This window comes from Euleptes europaea, chromosome 3 (assembly GCF_029931775.1).
Source record: "Euleptes europaea isolate rEulEur1 chromosome 3, rEulEur1.hap1, whole genome shotgun sequence".
Classification (NCBI taxonomy): Eukaryota; Metazoa; Chordata; class Lepidosauria; order Squamata; family Sphaerodactylidae; genus Euleptes; species Euleptes europaea.
In genome coordinates this window covers 69,699,945-69,719,795 of record NC_079314.1, presented here as the reverse complement: position 1 = coordinate 69,719,795, position 19,851 = coordinate 69,699,945, and the positions used below count along the sequence as shown (strand labels likewise).

Here is a 19,851-nt window from a genome sequence, read left to right as displayed (position 1 = left end):
ACAAGACCTTTCTGGTCTATAGAAGAATAGTATTTTGTACAAAAAAAAAAAAAAAAAAAAGACTACCCCAGGGCTGCTTCCACACCAAGGATTTCCTATATTTCAGCCACCTGACTGGTGTGGAGGTTTTTTTTTGGGGGGGGGGGTCATGTTTCCTCATGACATCATCCTATATTTGTGCTCAGATCGCTGTTCTTTCCACACACACACCCCATACCTGCTTTATTTTAAACCTGTAAAAATTGTATTTCTTGGGCAGGACACTAACAGCACAAGCAGTTTCTTGTGTCTCAAGGGGAAACAGCACAGGCAGTTGCAGGACTTTGGTGAAGAACTAGTCAATTGCTCGCCAGTTACTCTTTTAATTTGTTGATGAGTACAAGGGGCTAGATCCTGGCAACAGTGAGCATAAAAGAAGAAAATTGCCTACCTTTTAAACAGAGTAGGAGGCTCTGCAAATCCTTGGCGTTTTTAAAAAGGTTGTTAAAGGTATTGTGTTATTTCTCTGCAGTGCTGTGTTACCCATGCTATTCAAAATTTTAAAAAAAAGAATATGGGGTGGGTGGAGAATCCTGAGAATTGTGTGAGAACACAGCGGGGGGCAGTGACTTTGGTGCACGTCAGGTGTGAAAACGAAATTACTGCAAAAATTGAGAGAAAATGAATTACCCTGTGATGTACGGAATCTCCTTTGCAAAGGCAATTTCAAACAATCATCTTAGCAAGCAGACTACCACTGAAAATCACCCTGGTGCGGAAGCAGCCCAAGTTGCATTTTATTTTGTCTAGTGCTAACCAAACATTTTGGGCAGTACTGAGGAACATGTCTCTGCTCGTGGTCTTAATGTTGCCAGAGTTTCCAAAATTGTTTGTCTACTTGTTGGAAAGGAATAAGTGAGCAAATCAGTCAGTTTTTTTTAAAAGGCAAAATGTTGTAGTCTTTCTTATATACAGCTGTACTTTTTCAGTGACTGACTTCACGCTGACCTCATGTGCAAAGTTTTTTTCACATTCCCCACTATGTGCTCAGCATCAATTGAGGACAATATCTGTATATATACATTATACTTTTTTTTGTGTGGCCAACTATCTGTTTCCTCAGCCCTCTCCTGGCCTCCACTAGAAGCTTCCGCCTGCAAAATAAATCTCCACGTGCAGCTGCTCTTTACAAATGATAAGATTTACCTGAGGCGTGTGTTGGAAAAGCTGGTCCTGGAGCAGAGAGCATAGTTTGAAGTAGCCCTTACTGCAAATGTACTTGGCCTTGCCTTCTGTGCAAATTCTTCAAGCAGTCTGCCTTTCTTCTGACATCCATGCAATTCTGTCCTTCACTTCAGGATTATGATGACTACATTATCTTGGCCAAAGAGGGAATATTAGGAAGGGGGGGTTGTTTTTCATACGAACAGTAGCTAGAAAAACTGGCCACTCTGCCTCCTGTCAATGCTTCTCTTCTGCCATAGACAACAAACTTTCTTTTGCATCTGTGAAAGCAATTGCCTCTGGGTCCCGGTTGTCATTATAGATCTATATTTACTGCATATCCATTATTGCTGCTTCACTGTGTTCTTTTATCCTTGCTAATGACCATTGTGTAATATTAATTTGTCAGTGCAAGTAGAACTACAGCCACTATTGAGATGTTTTCCTCTGAGAATGGCTGCACCCAGGGAAGGAAGAAGTATATAGAAATCTCTCTGTTAATGCCTTGATTTGAAATGGCAGCAGGCAGTATTGTGGAAGACAGTTGCATTCAATTAGAGGCCTGTGCCAGTGAATGTAGGCAGTTGTTGATTATTACTTTTCACACAGCTGTGGGAATTGCTAGCCATCCAGCAGCCTATCAATAAATGTACTGATGGAATAGGATGGCTATATTTAAGCCTAGGTCTTTGCACAGCATGGCTGTTGGGATTTATAACAGTGAAACATTTGCTTTATTAATAGATACAGAGATGTTCTGTATGTTCAATTTTCTTTTAAAAAATAACTCTAAAGGGCTATAATTGAGTATGAAGCTCATTTGATTGAAACTAGTGGAAGAAAAATGCTTTTTCTTAAAGAATGAGGCTACATAACGTAGGTGACAAGCGTTTTTATAACCTAAGATGAAATCCCTTATTTGAGGCATTGATTGTGATGCTCAAAGCTCTTTCTCCCTGGCTTGTGAAGAATTTGTGCTTCTCAGAAGAGCGGCATTATTCTTCCCTTTTCAAATGTGACAAATAGTAAATTGTCTTCCATTGTTCTTAGAAATATATAGATGACTAGAAGTCTAAGGGCTTCAGCTGCTCCTGGGAGTGTCTCAGGAAGGGCCTTGGAGACCCCAGTGCTTCCTTCACTCCCTCTGAGCTGAAGTCTTCTTTATTTGATGTATTTAAAGTGTACACTTCAAAATGCAAAAATGTTATTGCAACAAATATGTTTGCCACTAACATTATTCTTGTCAGTAAGCCAGAGTGTACTGACTTAATGCAAACAGAGGCCAAGGACTTTCTATTACCACCTTCCTTGGAGTTCAGTATAGAGTCTTTGATGTTTAAAGCTCCCTTCTCCTGCTTTATCTAGACCAGAGGTTTTTGGTCGGGTGACTCACAAATCCAGATTTACTTGGTATGGTGTCCCACTTAACAAAAAACAAAACCAGAATATGTACAAGTCAAGAAAACTGCAAAAGCTTTTGACCCACTTTCACAGGCTTTGAAGACTTATTGCCCCTGGGATACCAAAAAACGAAAGAAATGATAAAGCCACAACTTCGGGATCATGCCCTTCAAGCAGATAGGGTTCAGATACATAAATATTCATCCACCCTGCATTATACTAAATATTTCCAGTCCACAGACTATTTCAAATTTCCTAAATATCGAAGAACGTATACCCTTGCACTGTATCAATGTTCTACTTTCAGCTCTACTGCATGGCAGATTCCATCACATTCCTCTTTCCCAACGGCTTTGTCCAGGCAAAACAGGGAAACTGGAAACTATAGAACTTGTCTTGTTGCACTGCCTTTAATTATAGTAAGGGCAGTGTATGTAGTAATACATCTACTACATACACTGCCCTTACTATAATTAAATCATATCCCAGTACATTGTCTTCATCCTGTCAGTCTTTCCAGGAAGATCTGAGGAATTCTGTTTCCCTTCTTCTTGTAGGCTCCTCTTGGGAGATAACCATCCAGGTAGCCAAATTTTGTCTCCGGGTGAGTGGATACGCAAATGGCAAACTGAGACTGGCAATCCTACTCCATAGATGGCATCATCCCTCTTTTACAGCCTGCTGTTTTGATTTAAATGCATCATCCGTTAATTGTGTGTGTGTGTGTGTATGTGGAGGTTCTGAGACAATAGATCAGGGGTGTCAAACATAAGGTCCGGGGGTCAGATCTGGGCCGACCAAGGGACATTTATGTCATATCCGGCCTTCGTAACAATTGAGCTTGACACCCTTGCAGTAGATATTTATATATAGCTCAGATATTGCTGTGTGTGAGAGGCAAAACTAGCTGGTGGTGAGTGGCTGATAGTGTACTCCTAAGCAAGTCTACTTGAAAGGATACTTAAGTCTAGTCAATAGGGCTTACTCCCAGGAAAATGTTCTGAGGATTGCACTGAAAGGTGTGTAAGGGAAGAACTCTGCTAGAGTCTTAGGAAATCTTCCAAATTAGAGGGCATTCATATTTACTCCAGTATGTACTCTAACCAGTCTGAATGGTTAATATTTTAAAATGGAGGAGGGGGGAAAACTGAGTCTGTCACCCTGAGCTCTTTGGGGGAGGGCAGGATAAAAAAAAAAACCCTAAACAAATACACTTCGTAGGATTCAGTTGTTTCTCATGTTCTGTGCATCTTTCAGCCACAGTTGATAACTGTGCATAATGTTCTTCCAGCTTGAATTAACATTTGGTGAAGGGTTTTAAATATATATATATTAATCCGGATTTTAGAAATGATTACTCTCTTTCAGATGCAGAGATGTGTCCCTGCCCGCCTGCCATTCTCTGATGGCATCACTGTATGGATATAAATCTATTTCCCCCCATTTGTATCAGTTCTGGAGGATTAGATGAAGATTTGGTAGATCATAAGCTTGAGCAGGGAGGAAACTGAATTCCATTCTGGGGAGCTGTCTGTAGATTACATTACTCTAAAGTAGGGTGGGAGGGTTAACTATTTAACCCCCTCTCAGTTTAGGTATTTGAGATCTAGCTCTCTACTTCGTGATTAGGATTTTCAAGGGGAAAAGGGGGCATATATTTTCCCTCTTCAAATGCTAACAGCAGAGTGAGGGAAACAACTTCAAATCGCCAAGCTGCATAAACCCCTTTCCTGCATGGCCCCAGGGAAAATTGAGGCTTCTCAAGGTTGCATTTTGCATGTAAGTGGATGGGCAAGTTCAGGCCTTCCTGAATTCAACAAAATGTTTGGATCTGTTCCAATCTGGTTTCAGGCCTGGTCATGGGATTAAAACCGCTTTGGTTTACCTGGTAGATTACCTGTGCTGGGAGACGAATGGGGGAATGTGACCCTGTTAATATTCTTGCACCTCTTGGCAACTTTTAATACCATTGATCATGATATCTTTCTGGATCACCTTTTGGAGTTGCGACTGGGAAACACTGTACTGTTTCAGTTATACCTTAAAAGTAGATATCACAATGTGGTGCTGAGGGACTACTGCTTTGCCCCTTGGTCACTGGCCTGCGGTGTTCCATAAGGTTCCTTCTTGTCTGCCATGATTTTCAAAATCTACGTAAAGCTGCTGGGAGAGATCATCCTGAGATCTGAGCCACCGGTAAGCAGATGTCACTCAGATCTCTCTCGTGCTTCCAGCAGTTCCTAGGGAGGCTGTGCAAACCATGAACAGGTGCCTGGAGGCAGTTTTGGGAGGGATAAGGCTAACAAGCTGAAACGTAATCCCAACAAAATGGTGGTGCTACTGGTGGAGGGAAGGTTTGACCCTGGTTTGGCATATCTCCTATTTTGGATAGGGTAGCACTCCCCTAAAAGATCAGGTTTGTAGTTTGGGGTGTGTTTCTGGACCTTGGCCTTCTGTTGTATAAACAGCCAGGGGTGCCTTTCACCAGCTTCAGCTGGTGAGCCAGCTGCAGGCCTTCCCACACAGGAAAGGTCTTGCCATTGTAGTGCATGCCCTGATAACATCTAGGTTAGATTACTGCAATGTGCTCTGTGGGGCTGCCCTTGAAAACTGATGGAAGCTGCAGTTGATGCAGAATGTTGTGTTGACTGGAGTGGGTCATAGGGACTATATCACTCCAGTCTTGTTCATCCATGCAGGTTCCCACTTTGTTTTCATCTTCAATTCAAGGTGCTGTATAGAACTATAAAGCCCCATATGGCTTGAGGCCTGCGGATCTGAAGGACTACCCTCTCCCAAAAGAACATTAAGGCTGACTATGAAGCTTTCGGGAGGAAGCTAAAGGGGCACAGGTGGTGTTCTCTTCAATCCTTCCTGTCAGAGGAAGGGGAATGCGACAGGAACATAAAGTAATGGAGATGAACCACTGGCTGCGTTGGTGGTGCCGGCAGGAACGATTTGGATTCTAGGACCACTGGCTAGTTTTCTAGATGAATCCCATCGCTTGCTAGTAGGCTGTCACCTTTCAAGGTCGGGGAAGAGTGTTTTTGGAAGAAACCTGGAGAGATTCATCAGGAGGGATTTAAACTAATACCACAAGGGGAAGGAGACAACCAACGTAGGGATTTAAATGAAGGAGATCAAACAGCAGAGGCCCACCTGGGTGGGCCCAGTCTAAAGGAGCCGAAGGTGCGGGGCTTCAGGTGTCTATGTACCGATACCCAAAGCTTGGGCAATAAGAAGGAGGAGCTTGAGCTTCTAATGAAGTCAGAGGGATATGATTTAGTAGGCATTGCAGAGACTTGATGGGACGATTCCTGTAACTGGAATGTAGTAGTGGATGGATATGAGTTGTTCAAGAAAAACGAAAAGGCTGGAGCAAGCTAGGCTGGGTGACAGCGTCTGTGTTCTCCCTTTAAAAGAAAGAAAGAAAGAAAAATCAATCAATGCTGCTGCTATTAAATAATCTGCTTAGCTAGCTATATTTTCCCCTCTATTTGTTTCCATTTTCTTCAAATATGGAATCACCTGATCCATGCTCTGGGTTGGGAATTACCTGGAGATTTTTGGGTGGAGCCTGAGAAGGGTGGTGTTTAGGGCAGGGGGCTTCAATGGCATATAATTCCATAGAATCCACCTTCCAAAGCAGCTATTTTCTTCAAGTGAACTGATCTGGAGATCAGTTGTAATAGTGGGAGATCTTCCACCACCACCTGGAGGTTGGCAACGCTATCTGTGCAGAATAGTTCCCTGTTGCTAGCAATAGCGGGTGGACTCTGCAAGTCATGTTTGCACATGAAGAGTCGTTAGGCCGGATTTGTCTGCATTTTATTATTTAGTTATGCCTTAATTTTTTAGATGTTTCTCAAAGTAATTTTGCATTCACGCTTTCCTTTTCGAAGGTTGCTATTACTAGTGTGTATAAAGCCAGGTGGCTTTTGCTTTTCCTTTCAAAATTCTGCTTGCACCTTTCTAATCTAAAGCTGTTGCTGACTGACAGCTATGGTTCCTGAAGAAGGATTAACATTTGGTTTGTGCTGTGCCTGCTAGGGGAGCAGAGCTAATGGCTGCTGGGTTTCTGTCTTTGCTGCCAGGCACGGAGCCCTCTCTGCATTTGGCAGGGGCAGACCTGCTGGCTCTTGGTGCCTCCAGAATCGGAGGGAGGTGCTTTTCCTTTCTGGGTGATGTACATAGCATGTTCTGTGCATGCAGGATTTTTTTTTTTTTTTTACAAAACACAATCAGGATTCCATTTATTTGATATGCAAAATTGTCCTGGAGAAGATCACACAGTGGGGCAGTGGATTAAGAAGTACAATCACAACACGAAGTGCAAGCTCTCTGTTCTGACATGGATTTTTTCCCCCACAGCAAATTTATTTTTCATGGTTCGGTTGTTGCTCATCCCATTTTTGTATCCCTTGGCTATTGATGCCAAAGCCTTTCCTCATAAAGCAAAATCCTGCTATTGGCAATTCACTAAGGAAATAGAAACAGAACTTCAAAGCATTTAGGGGAGAGCAGTAAAAATTAATAAATTATATGGAATTATGAAAATTGTCTGCTGGAAGAAGTGAATATGACTAGAGCTAAATTTCAGATTCACTTTCCTTGCATGCAAAAATTCAGATGTCTAAAAGGTGGTTTTTACTAAGCCTAAATGTAAGGCAACTCTCCTTAAAAAAAAAAAAAAAAAAAAAGATAGTATAAACTGATGACCCTGAATGTGATGACCTCTATTTAAAAAATCAGGTTTGCAAGTCAGCTGATGGGGGAAGGCTCCCTTATCCCTGTCCGGTCCTCTTTTGGCTGACCCAAAAGATGTGGAGGCAGAGAGTGCTACCAGGCCGGTAACCTAGCTGATGTGCTTAGGATGCTTTTGCCTCTCTTGCCTCTGTGCCTCCTGGATTTCCCCTTTAGCCTCTGTTTTTATGCATACTTGTAAATACCGTAAGTCTCATTGAATGCAGTGAAACTCCCAAAGAAATGTAAATAGAGATTGGATGTAATGTGCAATATAAAATTATCTTTGTTTTACATGGACTTTATGCATTTCCCAGGTATATTTGCACAGCCTGCTAGTCTTTGTTTTAAAGCCTGCTTAGAAGCAACAACAAAGGTTTAAATTTCTAGCCTTCAAGGTGATGGCAAAATAAGGGGGAAAAGTACAAAGAACCTCATTGTTGTGACTTCTTATGACTATTAAATCTATCAGTTGTCTCTAGGTTTGTTTCTTTAATATATTTATATCCCACTTTAGACTCAAGGAAGCTAATAACAGCCAGTTGCAAGGACACAACTCATTAACAAAATATAAATAACTCAGAGATGAAAACATACTGCCAAGTCTGCTGAAACTAGGATTGCTAGCTCTGGGTTGGGAGATTCCTGGAGATTTTAGGGATAGAGCCTCAGGAAGACTGGGTTTGGGAAGGGATCTCATCAGGGTATAATGCCACGGAGGCCAGTCTCTAAAGCTGCTGTTTCCGCCAGGGTAACTGATCTCTGTAGGGTGGAGATCAGTTGTAATTCTTGGAGATGTCCAGCCACCGCCTGGAGGTTGGCAACCCTAGCTGAAACATTTCACCCTGCTTCGCATGCCCTCTCCACTTATTTACTTAAAACATTTCTGTGCTGCCTTTCCACCCATCTTACAGTCAAACAGTAAAACCATTTAAAATACAATTATATATAAAATATTTAAAACAACTGAATAAAACATAAATACACGAGCAGGGAGGGGAGCTAATAAGAGAGTGAGGTTTGATGCCATCTTAAATTAGCCATCCCTTCAAATGAGGGATACTTTTACACCACTGAGAGATGTTGTGAGTTTTAGGGCTGCAGATCATTTATTTATCATAGTGGAATTCAGCTTTAATTTGTAGAGTTTGCTTAATCACCTTATCTAGATATCTCTGGCTTTATTGACCATATCCTATGTAAGTTACATTAATACTTAGTCAAGCACTGGGGCGTTAAGGCGAAGAAGATAAATAAGCAAATCAAAGATTTGACAATATTTTAAAGTGTCTTGATTTCTTGCCAGTTGTACCTTATTGCATGTGCACTCAGCATGTGCACTCAGGTTCCTATTTAAAAATGTTCAGGAAGGAAGTAAAGTCTAATTGATGTAAATAGGAGGAAGCATGTTTAGAGTTATAACTTTGGAGTGGGTGAATGTGAGAATAAGGGAGGTACTGCTACATCTGCTCATTTAGAAGTACCATCCTGTAGAGCTTAACTAGTAATTCTAAACCTGCTTGTTTTTAGCTAAGAACTCCAGATTTTTGATTCATGTTTGAATATGCTGCTCTTTTTATGAAGCTTGTATTCACCCTACGGGGAATGAATGTTGCTGTTACCAATGTGACTAAGAATGCAATCCTAAACAGAGTTACACCCTTCTAAACCCATTGACTTCAGTGGGCTTAACAGGGTGTAATTCTTCACTCATAGCAGCAGGAAAAGAATGCAAAGCTGTGCACAGCACAGTTTAGTGGAACTCTTTCTCTGTCTATGATGTCTTTTGGTTTGTATGGATGATAATTTTTTTCATGTTGTGTTCTTTTATGTATATTCTACAATTGAGTATAGACTTGCTTGTCTAGAATGGCTAACTTCTCATGCATTGAGCTTTTTACTATGCATAATTGCTAGATCAAAGTGAATATTCTGTTCAGCTACACCGTAGAATAAAATAAGAGGAAAAAAAACCTATCTGGTCAGTGAAGGATTGTTGATCTATAATCTACACATTGTTGGAAATCTACAAGATGATCTGTTTTCAGGGAGGGGTTTTATCTCAACATTGCACACATTTTTCAGCCTTGATAATGAACGATAGGATGCCCACTTTCATGTCAAGTGAAAATTGGTTTAGCACTTGCTTAAAACTTGAACGATCAGATGTGGTTATCAAATTGGAACTGCAGCTGTGTCATTTTGAATCAAAGTGTGCATGCTATTATTGCATATGCCACAATTATATTTTGAGTACTGCCTAATATAGATGCTAAATTTGTACTATTATGCTTTTTGGAAAACTCACCTGGTTGATAACCTTTATCAAGTACCAGCAAGTATTGAAATGTTCAGCCCTAGTGATTGATTATATAAGCATGTATAAAATGGCTGTTAATGAAATAGGTCTGTATTAATTACATGGGACTGAATTCTGTCTTTGCAGAGTGGTGTGTCAGCCACTTTGACCTGGGTCTGTGGGCTAATATGCAAAGAGTATGTCAACATGAAGCGCTGTGCTGTGCTAGGGCAGCATTTTAATGCACATTGTTCTTCTTAAACTCTTGGCTGACCTACGGCATAATGCTCACAGGAAGGATAGATTATTCCTGTACTGCAATTAGTCATCCTTGCCAAATTCTCTCTTTAACAGCACAGTCAGGTGCATCTGTGGAAGTCTTTAACAGTTGCCTGGGTGGGTTGGACGAGGACCAGTGAACTGAATCTCATCCTGACAAGACTGAGGGGCTGTTGGTCAATGACAAAGCCACTCAGGAGTCAGCCTGTCACGGAGGGAGCTGTACTTGCCCTGAGGTGCAGGATGTAGTTTGGAAGAGTCTACTGTTGGAAGCTCCCATCTCCTCAGTAACATATATTGCATTTTGTCAGCTTTGGCTGATACGCCAGCTGTACCCACTCCTCAAAAGGTGATTCATGGTCTGATCACATCCATGTTAGATTACTTTAATCTATGCGGGCTGCTCTTGAAAACTGCTTGGAAAGTTGTTGCAGAATGCAGCTGTCAGGTTACTGTCAGAGGCTAGATACAGAGATTGTATCACTTCTTTGTTGAAAGATCTACATTAGCTACCAGTTTGTTTCTTGGACTGTTCAGAGTGTTGGCTCTTACCTTCAATGTTTTAAATGGCTTGGGACTAGAGTACTTGGAAGTACTCCCCCTCCATATTGCCTAGCTTGCCAGTTAATGCTTTTTTCTCTAGCCCCGCTCTCTGTGCCCCGCCTGTAGAAGTAAGGTAGGTAATGACCACAGACAGGACACTCTCTCTCTCTCTCTCTCACTCACTCACTCACTCACTCACTCACTCACACACACCACTTCACTTCACTTCACTCTGGCTTTGAACTAAGGGATTCTGTCTTTTTTTGTTGTTGTAGCTTTTTCATGAGCTTCTCCTAGCCTAAGGACTGTTTTATTAATCTCATTTGAGGCTGTTCCATTTTATGTACTTTTATGCTTTGGCTTGAGTTTAGTGTTGATTTTTGTAGGTGTTTTTATTTTTGAATTGGATTGTTTGTTCTGTTTTTAATTATTTGTTTTATTGTATGCTTGGTTTTGTTTTATTGTTACGAACTGCCTCAAGCAGGTCTGGAGAGATGGCATGCACATTTTCTATATTACTAAAATGGAGCATCACAGCATAAAGATGGGATATGATCAAATGAATTGCTTATGTTGGGGTGTCCAGGTTTTTTCAACCATGGGCCATGTGATCTGCAGGGCTCCGCATTGGCTGTCTGTCCTAAGCTACTCAGTAACAACTCTGATGTGGCAACATTGCCCCTGAATGTCAGAGTCAAAAGGGTCCCTGCTTGGTGTATGAATATTTGACGTGACTCAGGTGTGACTTGAGTGCATTGGAAGATTTGTTCATGATTTGTTCATACCCTATTTTCTTTTAGTCTGTCGATAGCAGTGGAAAAGAGCAAGAGTCCAGTAGCTCCGTAAAGACTAACAAAATTTCTGGCAGGGTATGAGCTTTCGTGAGCCACCACTCACTTCTTCAGATCTCAATCAACTGAAGAATCTGAAGTATCTGAAGAAGTGAGCTGTAGCTCACGAAAGCTCATACCCTGCCAGATATTTTGTTAGTCTTTAAGGTGCTACTGGACTCTTGCTCTTTTCTACTTCTTTTTTTGTACTTCTACTTCTTCATAATGTTCCAGTTTCATTTTATAATAGCAGAATTTAACTTTAAAGACTCAAATATATTTTTTTCCTAAAAATCTCGGGAGAAGGGGTGAGTTTGGATCGTGGACCACATGTTGGACACCCATGATTTATGTGATATAAAGGTGTTTCAGCTGTCATAAATCCGCTGGCATTCATGTATACCTGACACATAACCTTTTATAATGGGATTGAAGCATCACCTATAGCAAGATGGCTTCTGCCGTTTGCATTGCTCTGTAGCTGTGTTAGCATGAGATCGTCTTTATGCCAACCCATCTGCATGATTGGGATGTAAGCCAGTTTAAAGTTATTTATGGATTGATTAAGTGTTTTGATGCTCTTCTTTTTCTTTTCTTTTTACATTCCATCTAAATTGGTGTGTGAACAATATAAATAGCCTGATGTAAGCTAAGGCTGCATGAACCATAAATGTCTGAGGGGTGTAATTATCATGCAGTGGTGGTTTGAAAATGTAAATTGGAAGCCAACACTTCCTTTCAGAGCAAATGCCTTCTGAATATTTTATTGTATTAATGTTATACTAGAACATGCGGAGAGACTAGTGGCAAATTGGAGCCATTGTCGCTTAGGATCTATATACCCATGTAATAAGCATGGTAACAGGTCGTTTTGTCACAATGTAGAATATATTTATTAGTAAATGTAGTGATTAAAGGCACAGAAAGAGAGATGCCTGTATGGGAAACAGGGAAGTGTGAGGAGTCTGCAGTGGCATTAACAAAATATCCTTGGCTCCAGCTCTTGGATTAATTTTGTATATATTCAGCAGATGCATAGCAGAGATGCTTTAATGACAATTGGTTGCATGTATGGTGGTAGATGATCTAGAACAACAACAAAGTGAAATGAACCGGCCTGTCTATTTGGAATATGTGCTGCTGTTGGAAGTAAGCAGGAGGAGCAGAAACCTTTAGAACATAAGAACATAAGAAAGGCCCTGCTGGATCAGACCAAGGCTCATCATTACTTGTGCCCTTCTGCCACTGAGGCAGCAGAGTTGTGGATTGGAACCACCGCCCACCCCACATGTGATGTTTCACCTGAGTAGGCTGGCTGGCTTGGGAGTGGCTAGCCCAATCAAGCGAGGGTGAGTAAGGATGGGATCCCCCTAGAGTTCCCAGCTGCTTGCTAATGGTGGGCAATTGCCTGCCGATAACTGTTGCTGCATGCTGACACTCAGCTGGTCGTCGGGCAGAAGCAGGCTGGTGGAAGGGGGGAAGAGATCTGCGTCTTCTGTGTGATTACATCACTTCTGGGTTGACGCAGAAGTGCCAGCATTGCACTGGGGGGGGGGACTCTCTAGCACTCTTCCCCAAAACTCTATGGAAACCATAGAGTTTTTGGGCAAGTGCTAAAGCATCCCACCTGGTGTGATGCTGGTGCTTCCACAGATTGCCGCCCCCAAACTCACCTCTCTAAAGCTCTCTCCCTAGATTGCCCCCTGCAAGTCTCATGGATCCCCACTTGAATATGTATGATTTCAAGTGTTCTTTTTTCCCTATGGCATATACCTGTTCTGCATGCTCAAATAGTAAAAATTACCCTGTAACGGCTTTAAAAAATCTAATTCTATTCTTACTTTTTTTTTTCTTGCTCCCTTTCCACCATTATGGCAATGCTCCAAAGAAGGAACCCTATTTGGGTGGAAAGGCAGAATATACATATTTTAAATAAATAAATATGCATATGTAGGAGGCAGCCCCACATGCTGATAAAGTTTTGCTTTCTGCTTTTGTTGAAGCCATTTTCTGTAAGAGGGGCTGATGTCATGGTTTCAGATGCTATAGTAACTGAGTAGCATGAATAAGCAATGAATCCTTATCTGTGGAAATACGTGCTGCTGTGTGGTAATTAAGCTGACAGCTGTATCAAAAGGGATTATCGCCATAACTGCCAAACTTTAGAGTTTAACTTTCCATACATGTTAAACATGAAGGAGAAATTTAGAAGCTTGAAACATATAAGCCATTTATCCTGTTTTCCCTGAGCTGTGGGAGTCTCAGGCCTGCAATTTGCCACGTTACGTTAGTTGTTGGGGGGATTAATTATGGCATAAAATTCAGGCACCAGTTTCAGAGGGGAGGGTGAGAATAGTTTGGGTGGAAGACTGTGGGTTGGACCCAGGCTAACATTTCTACAGGCACCAGGATTTTTGCCCGCAGAGTGTGACTTTCCTTCTTCTCTCCTCCCTTGACAGGGGAGAAATGCTCCCCAGTCCTGTTCCTGGGGGGAAATCACATCCTGTGCACTGATGGCATTGTGCCTGTGCAAGTGTTGGACTAGATGCAAATCTGTGTTTTTGTGCAAGACCGGAGATATAGGGTCTTTCCTGGGTTTCTTTAGAATGACTTCCTTGCTTTTCATCTTTTCAGGTCAGGCGCCAGGTTGAGGCTTGCTTATTACCCATGTTTATTACTTCTGTGGTTCTGGTTTTGACGTTGCTGACTTTTAAGATGTTAAAATATTCTGCTATTTAAAAAGAATGTAAGAAGAGGTCTGCTGGATCAGACCAGTGCTCCATCTAATCTGGTACCTTTTTTTTTTTTTACGGTGGCCAGCCAGGTGTTCTAGCACAGTAGTATGGTGACCCACAAGTCCATATTGGTACAGGGATCTACTTGGAAAAAAATCATAAATCACCAAAACTGCAGAGGCCTCGGGCCCACTTTTGGGACAGGATCCATAGGTTGGGAAGCTGTGCTGTGGCTGCCTCTCTCCTCCTGCAACCACTTTTCAGAATTCCATGTTAATTACATATTGATACAGTTGCATATACCTTGACCTGGATAGCCCAGGGTAGCCCTATCTCATCAGATCTCAGCAGCTAAGCAAGGTCGGCCCTGGTCAGTATTTGGATGGGAGACCTCTAAGGAAGTCCAGGGTTGTGATGCAGAGACAGGCAATAGCAAACCACCTCTGTTCATCTCTTGCCTTGAGAACCCCATGGATTTGCCATAAGTCACCTGTGACTTGGTGACAGAAAATTCACAGTGGGTAGCCGTGTTAGTCTGTCTGCAGTAGTAGAAAAGAGCAAGAGTCCAGTAGCACTTTAAAGACTAACAAAAATATTTTCTGGCAGGGTATGAGCTTTCGTGAGCCACAGTTCACTTCTTCAGATACAGCTAGAAAGTACTGATTAAAGTTTTGGTTGCTGAAAGTTTTATAATGTTGGAAGTTTTTAGCAAGCACAATAGAATTCTCAGTGTTAAAATTGCTGGTGGTTGAGATTGGCTTCAAATGGGAATTTCATTCCTTTCTGGTTCAATTGGGTGCCACAGTTGAGTGGACAGCATATTTCTTCCTTGGTGTGCTTCAATCAAGTATTTTCTAAGAAGCTGGCTGATGGCTTATTTCATCACTGCAGACGCATTAATGTGTCAAGGCAATGTAGTCTAAAGCAAGCCTGTACAGCTGTGATCCACCAGGCTGAACCCAGCCCTCTAGACATATATCGTTGCCTCATTTTTGAAGGACCAGGCAGGTACTGATAGCAAAAGGTTTGTAGATTTATGGGCCACTGTGCATGCTTAGGGAATGGCATTCCATTTGCAAGTTGTGCATGTTTGGTCATTGCAGTTGTCTGTCTACTTTTGTGGTTCCCTCATTGCACGAAGAGAACATAGTATAGTAACTGAGCCAGTACTTACCCATACCTTGTAAGGAATTGTAAGACACTTGCCTTCAGTTTCTGTTTGGGTTTTGCCATTGAACTCATGTCCTGCAAGGCAGAAGGGGTCATGAGTGTTTGGCCAGGAGTACCAAAGGCTGGAAATCATACTACGGTTGTGTTTCCCTGCCATCGTGGTAAGTGAGAGGGCTACCATCTATTGAAGAAAAAAGTGTTGAGCCAATACACAACAAGTATGTGTTGGGGGGACGGATATTTGCAGTAATTAGAGTTTGAGGCAATCCACTACCTGTGTGCAATGCATTGTCTGCGCATCCCCAGTTGGAGGGTTCAGTTCTGGTTTTGTGTCTTGCGATGGAATGACTGTAAGGGTTTTGAGCACAGCAATGTTAGCAATATGGTGTCACAGTGTTTGTTTTCCTGAATTGCTCCTTTATTTGTGCAAAGTAACCTTTCTGTACAGTTCCCATCACAAGCTCCCCCCCCCCGTATGTATGTATAATATGGGCAGAGAGATGGAAGCCCTTGCATACATCCTGTCGTCTGAGATATGGCTGTCCCAACTGGTGTTTGTATAGTGCTTAGGAGAGCTGTGACTGACTGCAGACGGCATCCAAACTGTGTTGTGTGGTTAGGCAGGCTATTCTACTGAAGAAGGGAGGCAAGAGACCAAACCAGAGAGAGGGAGAGAAAGCAGGAGAGCTGTAGCTAGCCATGTAAAGAGCAGAGCCCAAAAATGAAGGATTATTTTCCAGGCTTGGAAACCATAGAAAGGTCATAAATATGTAAATTGACTAAACAAAGGAGAGAAAGGCAAGGTCCAGATTCAGAATTTGGGGAGGGGGTGTTCCAGGTTGGGTGAATGCGTGTGTGTTCAGGCCAGTTCAGACTGAGCAGTGAGATGAAGTTTGACAGGCCATTAGATAAGTGACAGTTTACAAATATAAGTGGGCAGGGACCTTGTGCATTGGTAAAAGTACAGTTGGTGAAGGTTTCTGCTAGTGACTAAGAGCACAGTTATTAATTACTGGAGATTCTTGATTAATGAATGGTCTGGATACCAGGTACTGGGCAATGTGAGGCTTCTCAGTTATTCCTCGCGATACCTATTCTACACCAGTTAGTGCGGTGGAATTGAGTGCAGTTTTGCTGGTTCTCTGTCTTTTGTTTCCCTGATGGACAGAGGCCTATTTACTTGCCTGATGCAAAACAGACAGGGAAGCTGGTCCAGCCAGCAGGGTGGGTGAGGAGGATCACGAACAAAATGGAAGCATCTTTGCAATCGGGCAGGGGATTTGCTGCACAACAAGACAACCCCTAATACAAGTCTAGGTCACAGCAGTTATGAGGAAATAAATTTTCTGCACTGAAACTGTCTGCATGTGTGTGAGTGTTTTAAAAAATTAACCCAGCAATTTCAGATTTTGTGATGGGTTGTTCCGTTGCTTTCCGCCGATACTGGCAGGTAGCCTGTCATAATTTGGTGAAGAGGAAAGTGGAGGAAAAATTTGGCACTTATTAGACACAGGAAATTTCTTAGTTGGAGACTGCACCATGCCAATGTGGATTCTTGGCAGCCCTTACTGATTAAACTCTGTGATCTCATTGTGTCGCATAATACGGGTGAAATAGGCTGACAGGAGTTGGTAACGCTCCATATGCATTTTGAATATAAGCCTTTCTGATATTGAGTAAGGTGGCAAAAAAAGTACGGAGGTTGACGAGTAAGGTAGGTGGAGGTACGTACAGCACAATACAGATTGAAATTAAGAGAAGATTGACATGTTCAATAAAAGTATGTGGGGCAAGTACCACTGTAGAATACAGGCATCGTTTCAATAACAGTAGGTAACTGTGTAGTGCAAATATGACTCTTTGAGCTGTTCCATTTAGAATTAATGTTTGTCTGGCAGGAATCCTTGTTATTAACTTGATTAGGTGGAGGATAGGTCACTTGGTATCTGTTACAATAAGAACTGAACCATTTCTACAATCTTCTAAGACCAATTGTATCTGTTAGCTGGAATTGCCAAAGGCCAGCCTCCTTTTTCAGGAAGAATTTATGTCTGGCTACCATAACAGCAGGGATTGGGTACCACCATAGTGTGCAGTTCGTGGGTCATCTGGCCATTGTAGCTAGACAGGCTGTTGAACTAACAGCATAGTAATTTCAAACTTATAGACACAGCAGCATAAGACAACAAAACACATAAATCATACATGCAAAGAGTGCTATATTCTATGTGTAGTCGTCAAATACAGTGAATAAATATATACAGTGATGTTAGCTAAACAAATAGAACTATATACAAAAGTTAAACGTTCTTTTTTAGAACCATGGTAATGGCATTCTTTTCTTTTCCACTGGGGGCTATGAGAGTATTGTCTTCCTTCTCTTCTGTCTAAGGTTCTCCAGATTCTTGCAGCAAGCTTCCTGTCCTTTCACAGTTTTCCAGTGCTGATCTTCATGGAACCCTTAGAGAAATGGGAATGAAGAGTGTGTCAAACACTCTGACCAGGAATTCCAAACAAAATATGTTATTTAATTTTTTTTTTAAGGGTGATCAATGCAGGAAAAAGTACACACAACGAAGACCAGGCCAGTTGTGAAGTGGTTTCTGTAAAGAAGAAAACAGGAGTAACAAATTCTACGCCAAACAAAAATGTATCCACCAAGCGGCGGTCATCGTTGCCAAACGGGGAAGGGTTGCAACTAAAAGAGAATTCAGTAAGTAACCTCATCCTTTCTTAATCATCTCTACAGAGGGCTGGTTTGGTCATAGCATGCTTGTTAGGTACAGGCAGTCAATCCTGACTGAAGGGTTCACTGTCAAAGCATAAGTATTTGTGGCAGCCCTGAAGTTGTGGGCAATGATTTCCGCAGTTTGAGGAGGTGGCCTTCCAGTGTTGGTGTATTGCAGCTGACTATATCTGGGATTACCCAGTTTACTCATTATATTTGTCTGCGCACCAAAAAGTAACTGAACTGGTGACATGTACAAAAATAAGATTGCATTTGCTGTTCTTAAAAACAACTGTTAAAAACGTGGGTACAAAAATGATTTATTTCCTGTGGAAATAGCAGGCTTCAGGGGCTTCTGCATTCTTTGCATCTCCTGTGTGATTGAGATGGCCAGCTTGTTTTGGCTAATTTGCCACAAGCAAAAGTCTGCGTTTCAACATACCTTTATAGGTCACTGTAGTTTTGGTTGAGTAGCAGCATTTGAAACTGCAGCTTTTTGCTCCTGGTGAAGGAGGCATAGAGGTGTTTGGTCAAAGAGGCATCACAGCTAATTAATTAACTTCATTTCTCCCCAGTGGGGACTTATATCGGCTTACGTAATACTGTTCTCCTGCATTTTATCCTCACAAGAAGTTAGGTTCAGCTAAGAGTGTGGGAATGCCCCAGGGTCACTCGCATTTCCATAGCAGGGTGGGGATTTGAAACTGGGCCTCCCAGATATTGGTCCAACTGCTATACCACATTGGCTCTCAGAAGCCGCTTTGTTAGTGTTGATCTTAAGCCACTTGACTATTTCTCTGTGACAGTTTTTTTTTAAGAAGCCAGAGGCTTTAAAGCAAAGAGAAATGTTACTGTACTTCGGATATTTTTGCTTTGTGAGGGCTTTGTCTGAAACCTGGGCATTGGTTCAATATGCAGCTGAAGCACACCTGAACTGTATGCCTCAATTTATTGAGCATTCATATAGCCAAACAGATTTTTAAAAAACCAAAATATGGAAAATATTGATAGAGAATATCTGCTACTAGAGGGCACTCTTACTCTAGAATCAATACTTGTCTAAAAAAAAACACCTAGCTGAAACTATGAAGCAAGGTAAAATATCAAAATCGTTTACAGAAAACATGGAGTAACCCTTTCCTTGTATTAGCAGTGCCTATTGGTTCATAGCATCAAGGCAATCCTAGTAAGTTCCTCCTTCCCCCTCACCTCATAAAACTATTATTGTCTCCAATAGACATGATGATCAGGACCTTTCTTTGTGCCACACTAATAAGTACAGATGGTTGTGGATGTGTGCTTCGGCGAGAAGTTATTACGGGAAAGGGGTTAAAAGACAAGCATTGGAGTCAGTCATGGGGGATTTCATAGTGTGGTCAATGCTCTGAAATCTTTGAAAGGCACTCTGAGAGCGCTTCAAAGGAAAAGCAGTTTAAACAGAGTTTCATAGGGAGCTATATTACTTATTACATAATTACTAATTAAGTAATAATATGTGCTATTCATATTTTTAAAAAAGCAATCCACACCAAAGGACAAAAAAACCCCCAGAAAATTGTGGGATTTAAGACAAATTAGCTTATTAGAAATTTGGTGAAAACCTACTTGTCCTATGAGGTTTTTGGTATTCTGAATTTTGTTTTGGCGAAGGGTTTTTAAAGTGTTTGCTTTAATAAATTATGTGTAGTCATTAAATAATACATATGTAAATGACACCTTTGTAGTTCATGTTTTAGAAATTAGTACAATGTTGAAAGTGGCTGAGGGGGGGAGCAGCATGTAAATTTATAAATATAAAATAAATACAATTATGAAACGATCTGTCACAGTCAAGAATTTACTTGATGTATGAAACTGACAGAAATGCTGGTAGATATTAGCCCTGTTTACAAGTTAGTCAGTGCACATACAATCAGTGTT

At 41.5% G+C, this 19,851-nt stretch overlaps 1 protein-coding gene across 1 annotated transcript in view; it reads left to right on the top strand.

The window, feature by feature from the left end:
- The window catches only part of PPM1H (protein phosphatase, Mg2+/Mn2+ dependent 1H), an 88,531-nt gene that overhangs the window by 16,253 nt on the left and 52,427 nt on the right, over positions 1–19,851 (top strand). The window contains exon 2 of the mRNA XM_056847637.1: positions 17,748–17,916. Within this exon, the coding sequence (XP_056703615.1) occupies positions 17,748–17,916 (169 nt within the window). The remainder of the gene's footprint in view (positions 1–17,747; positions 17,917–19,851) is intronic.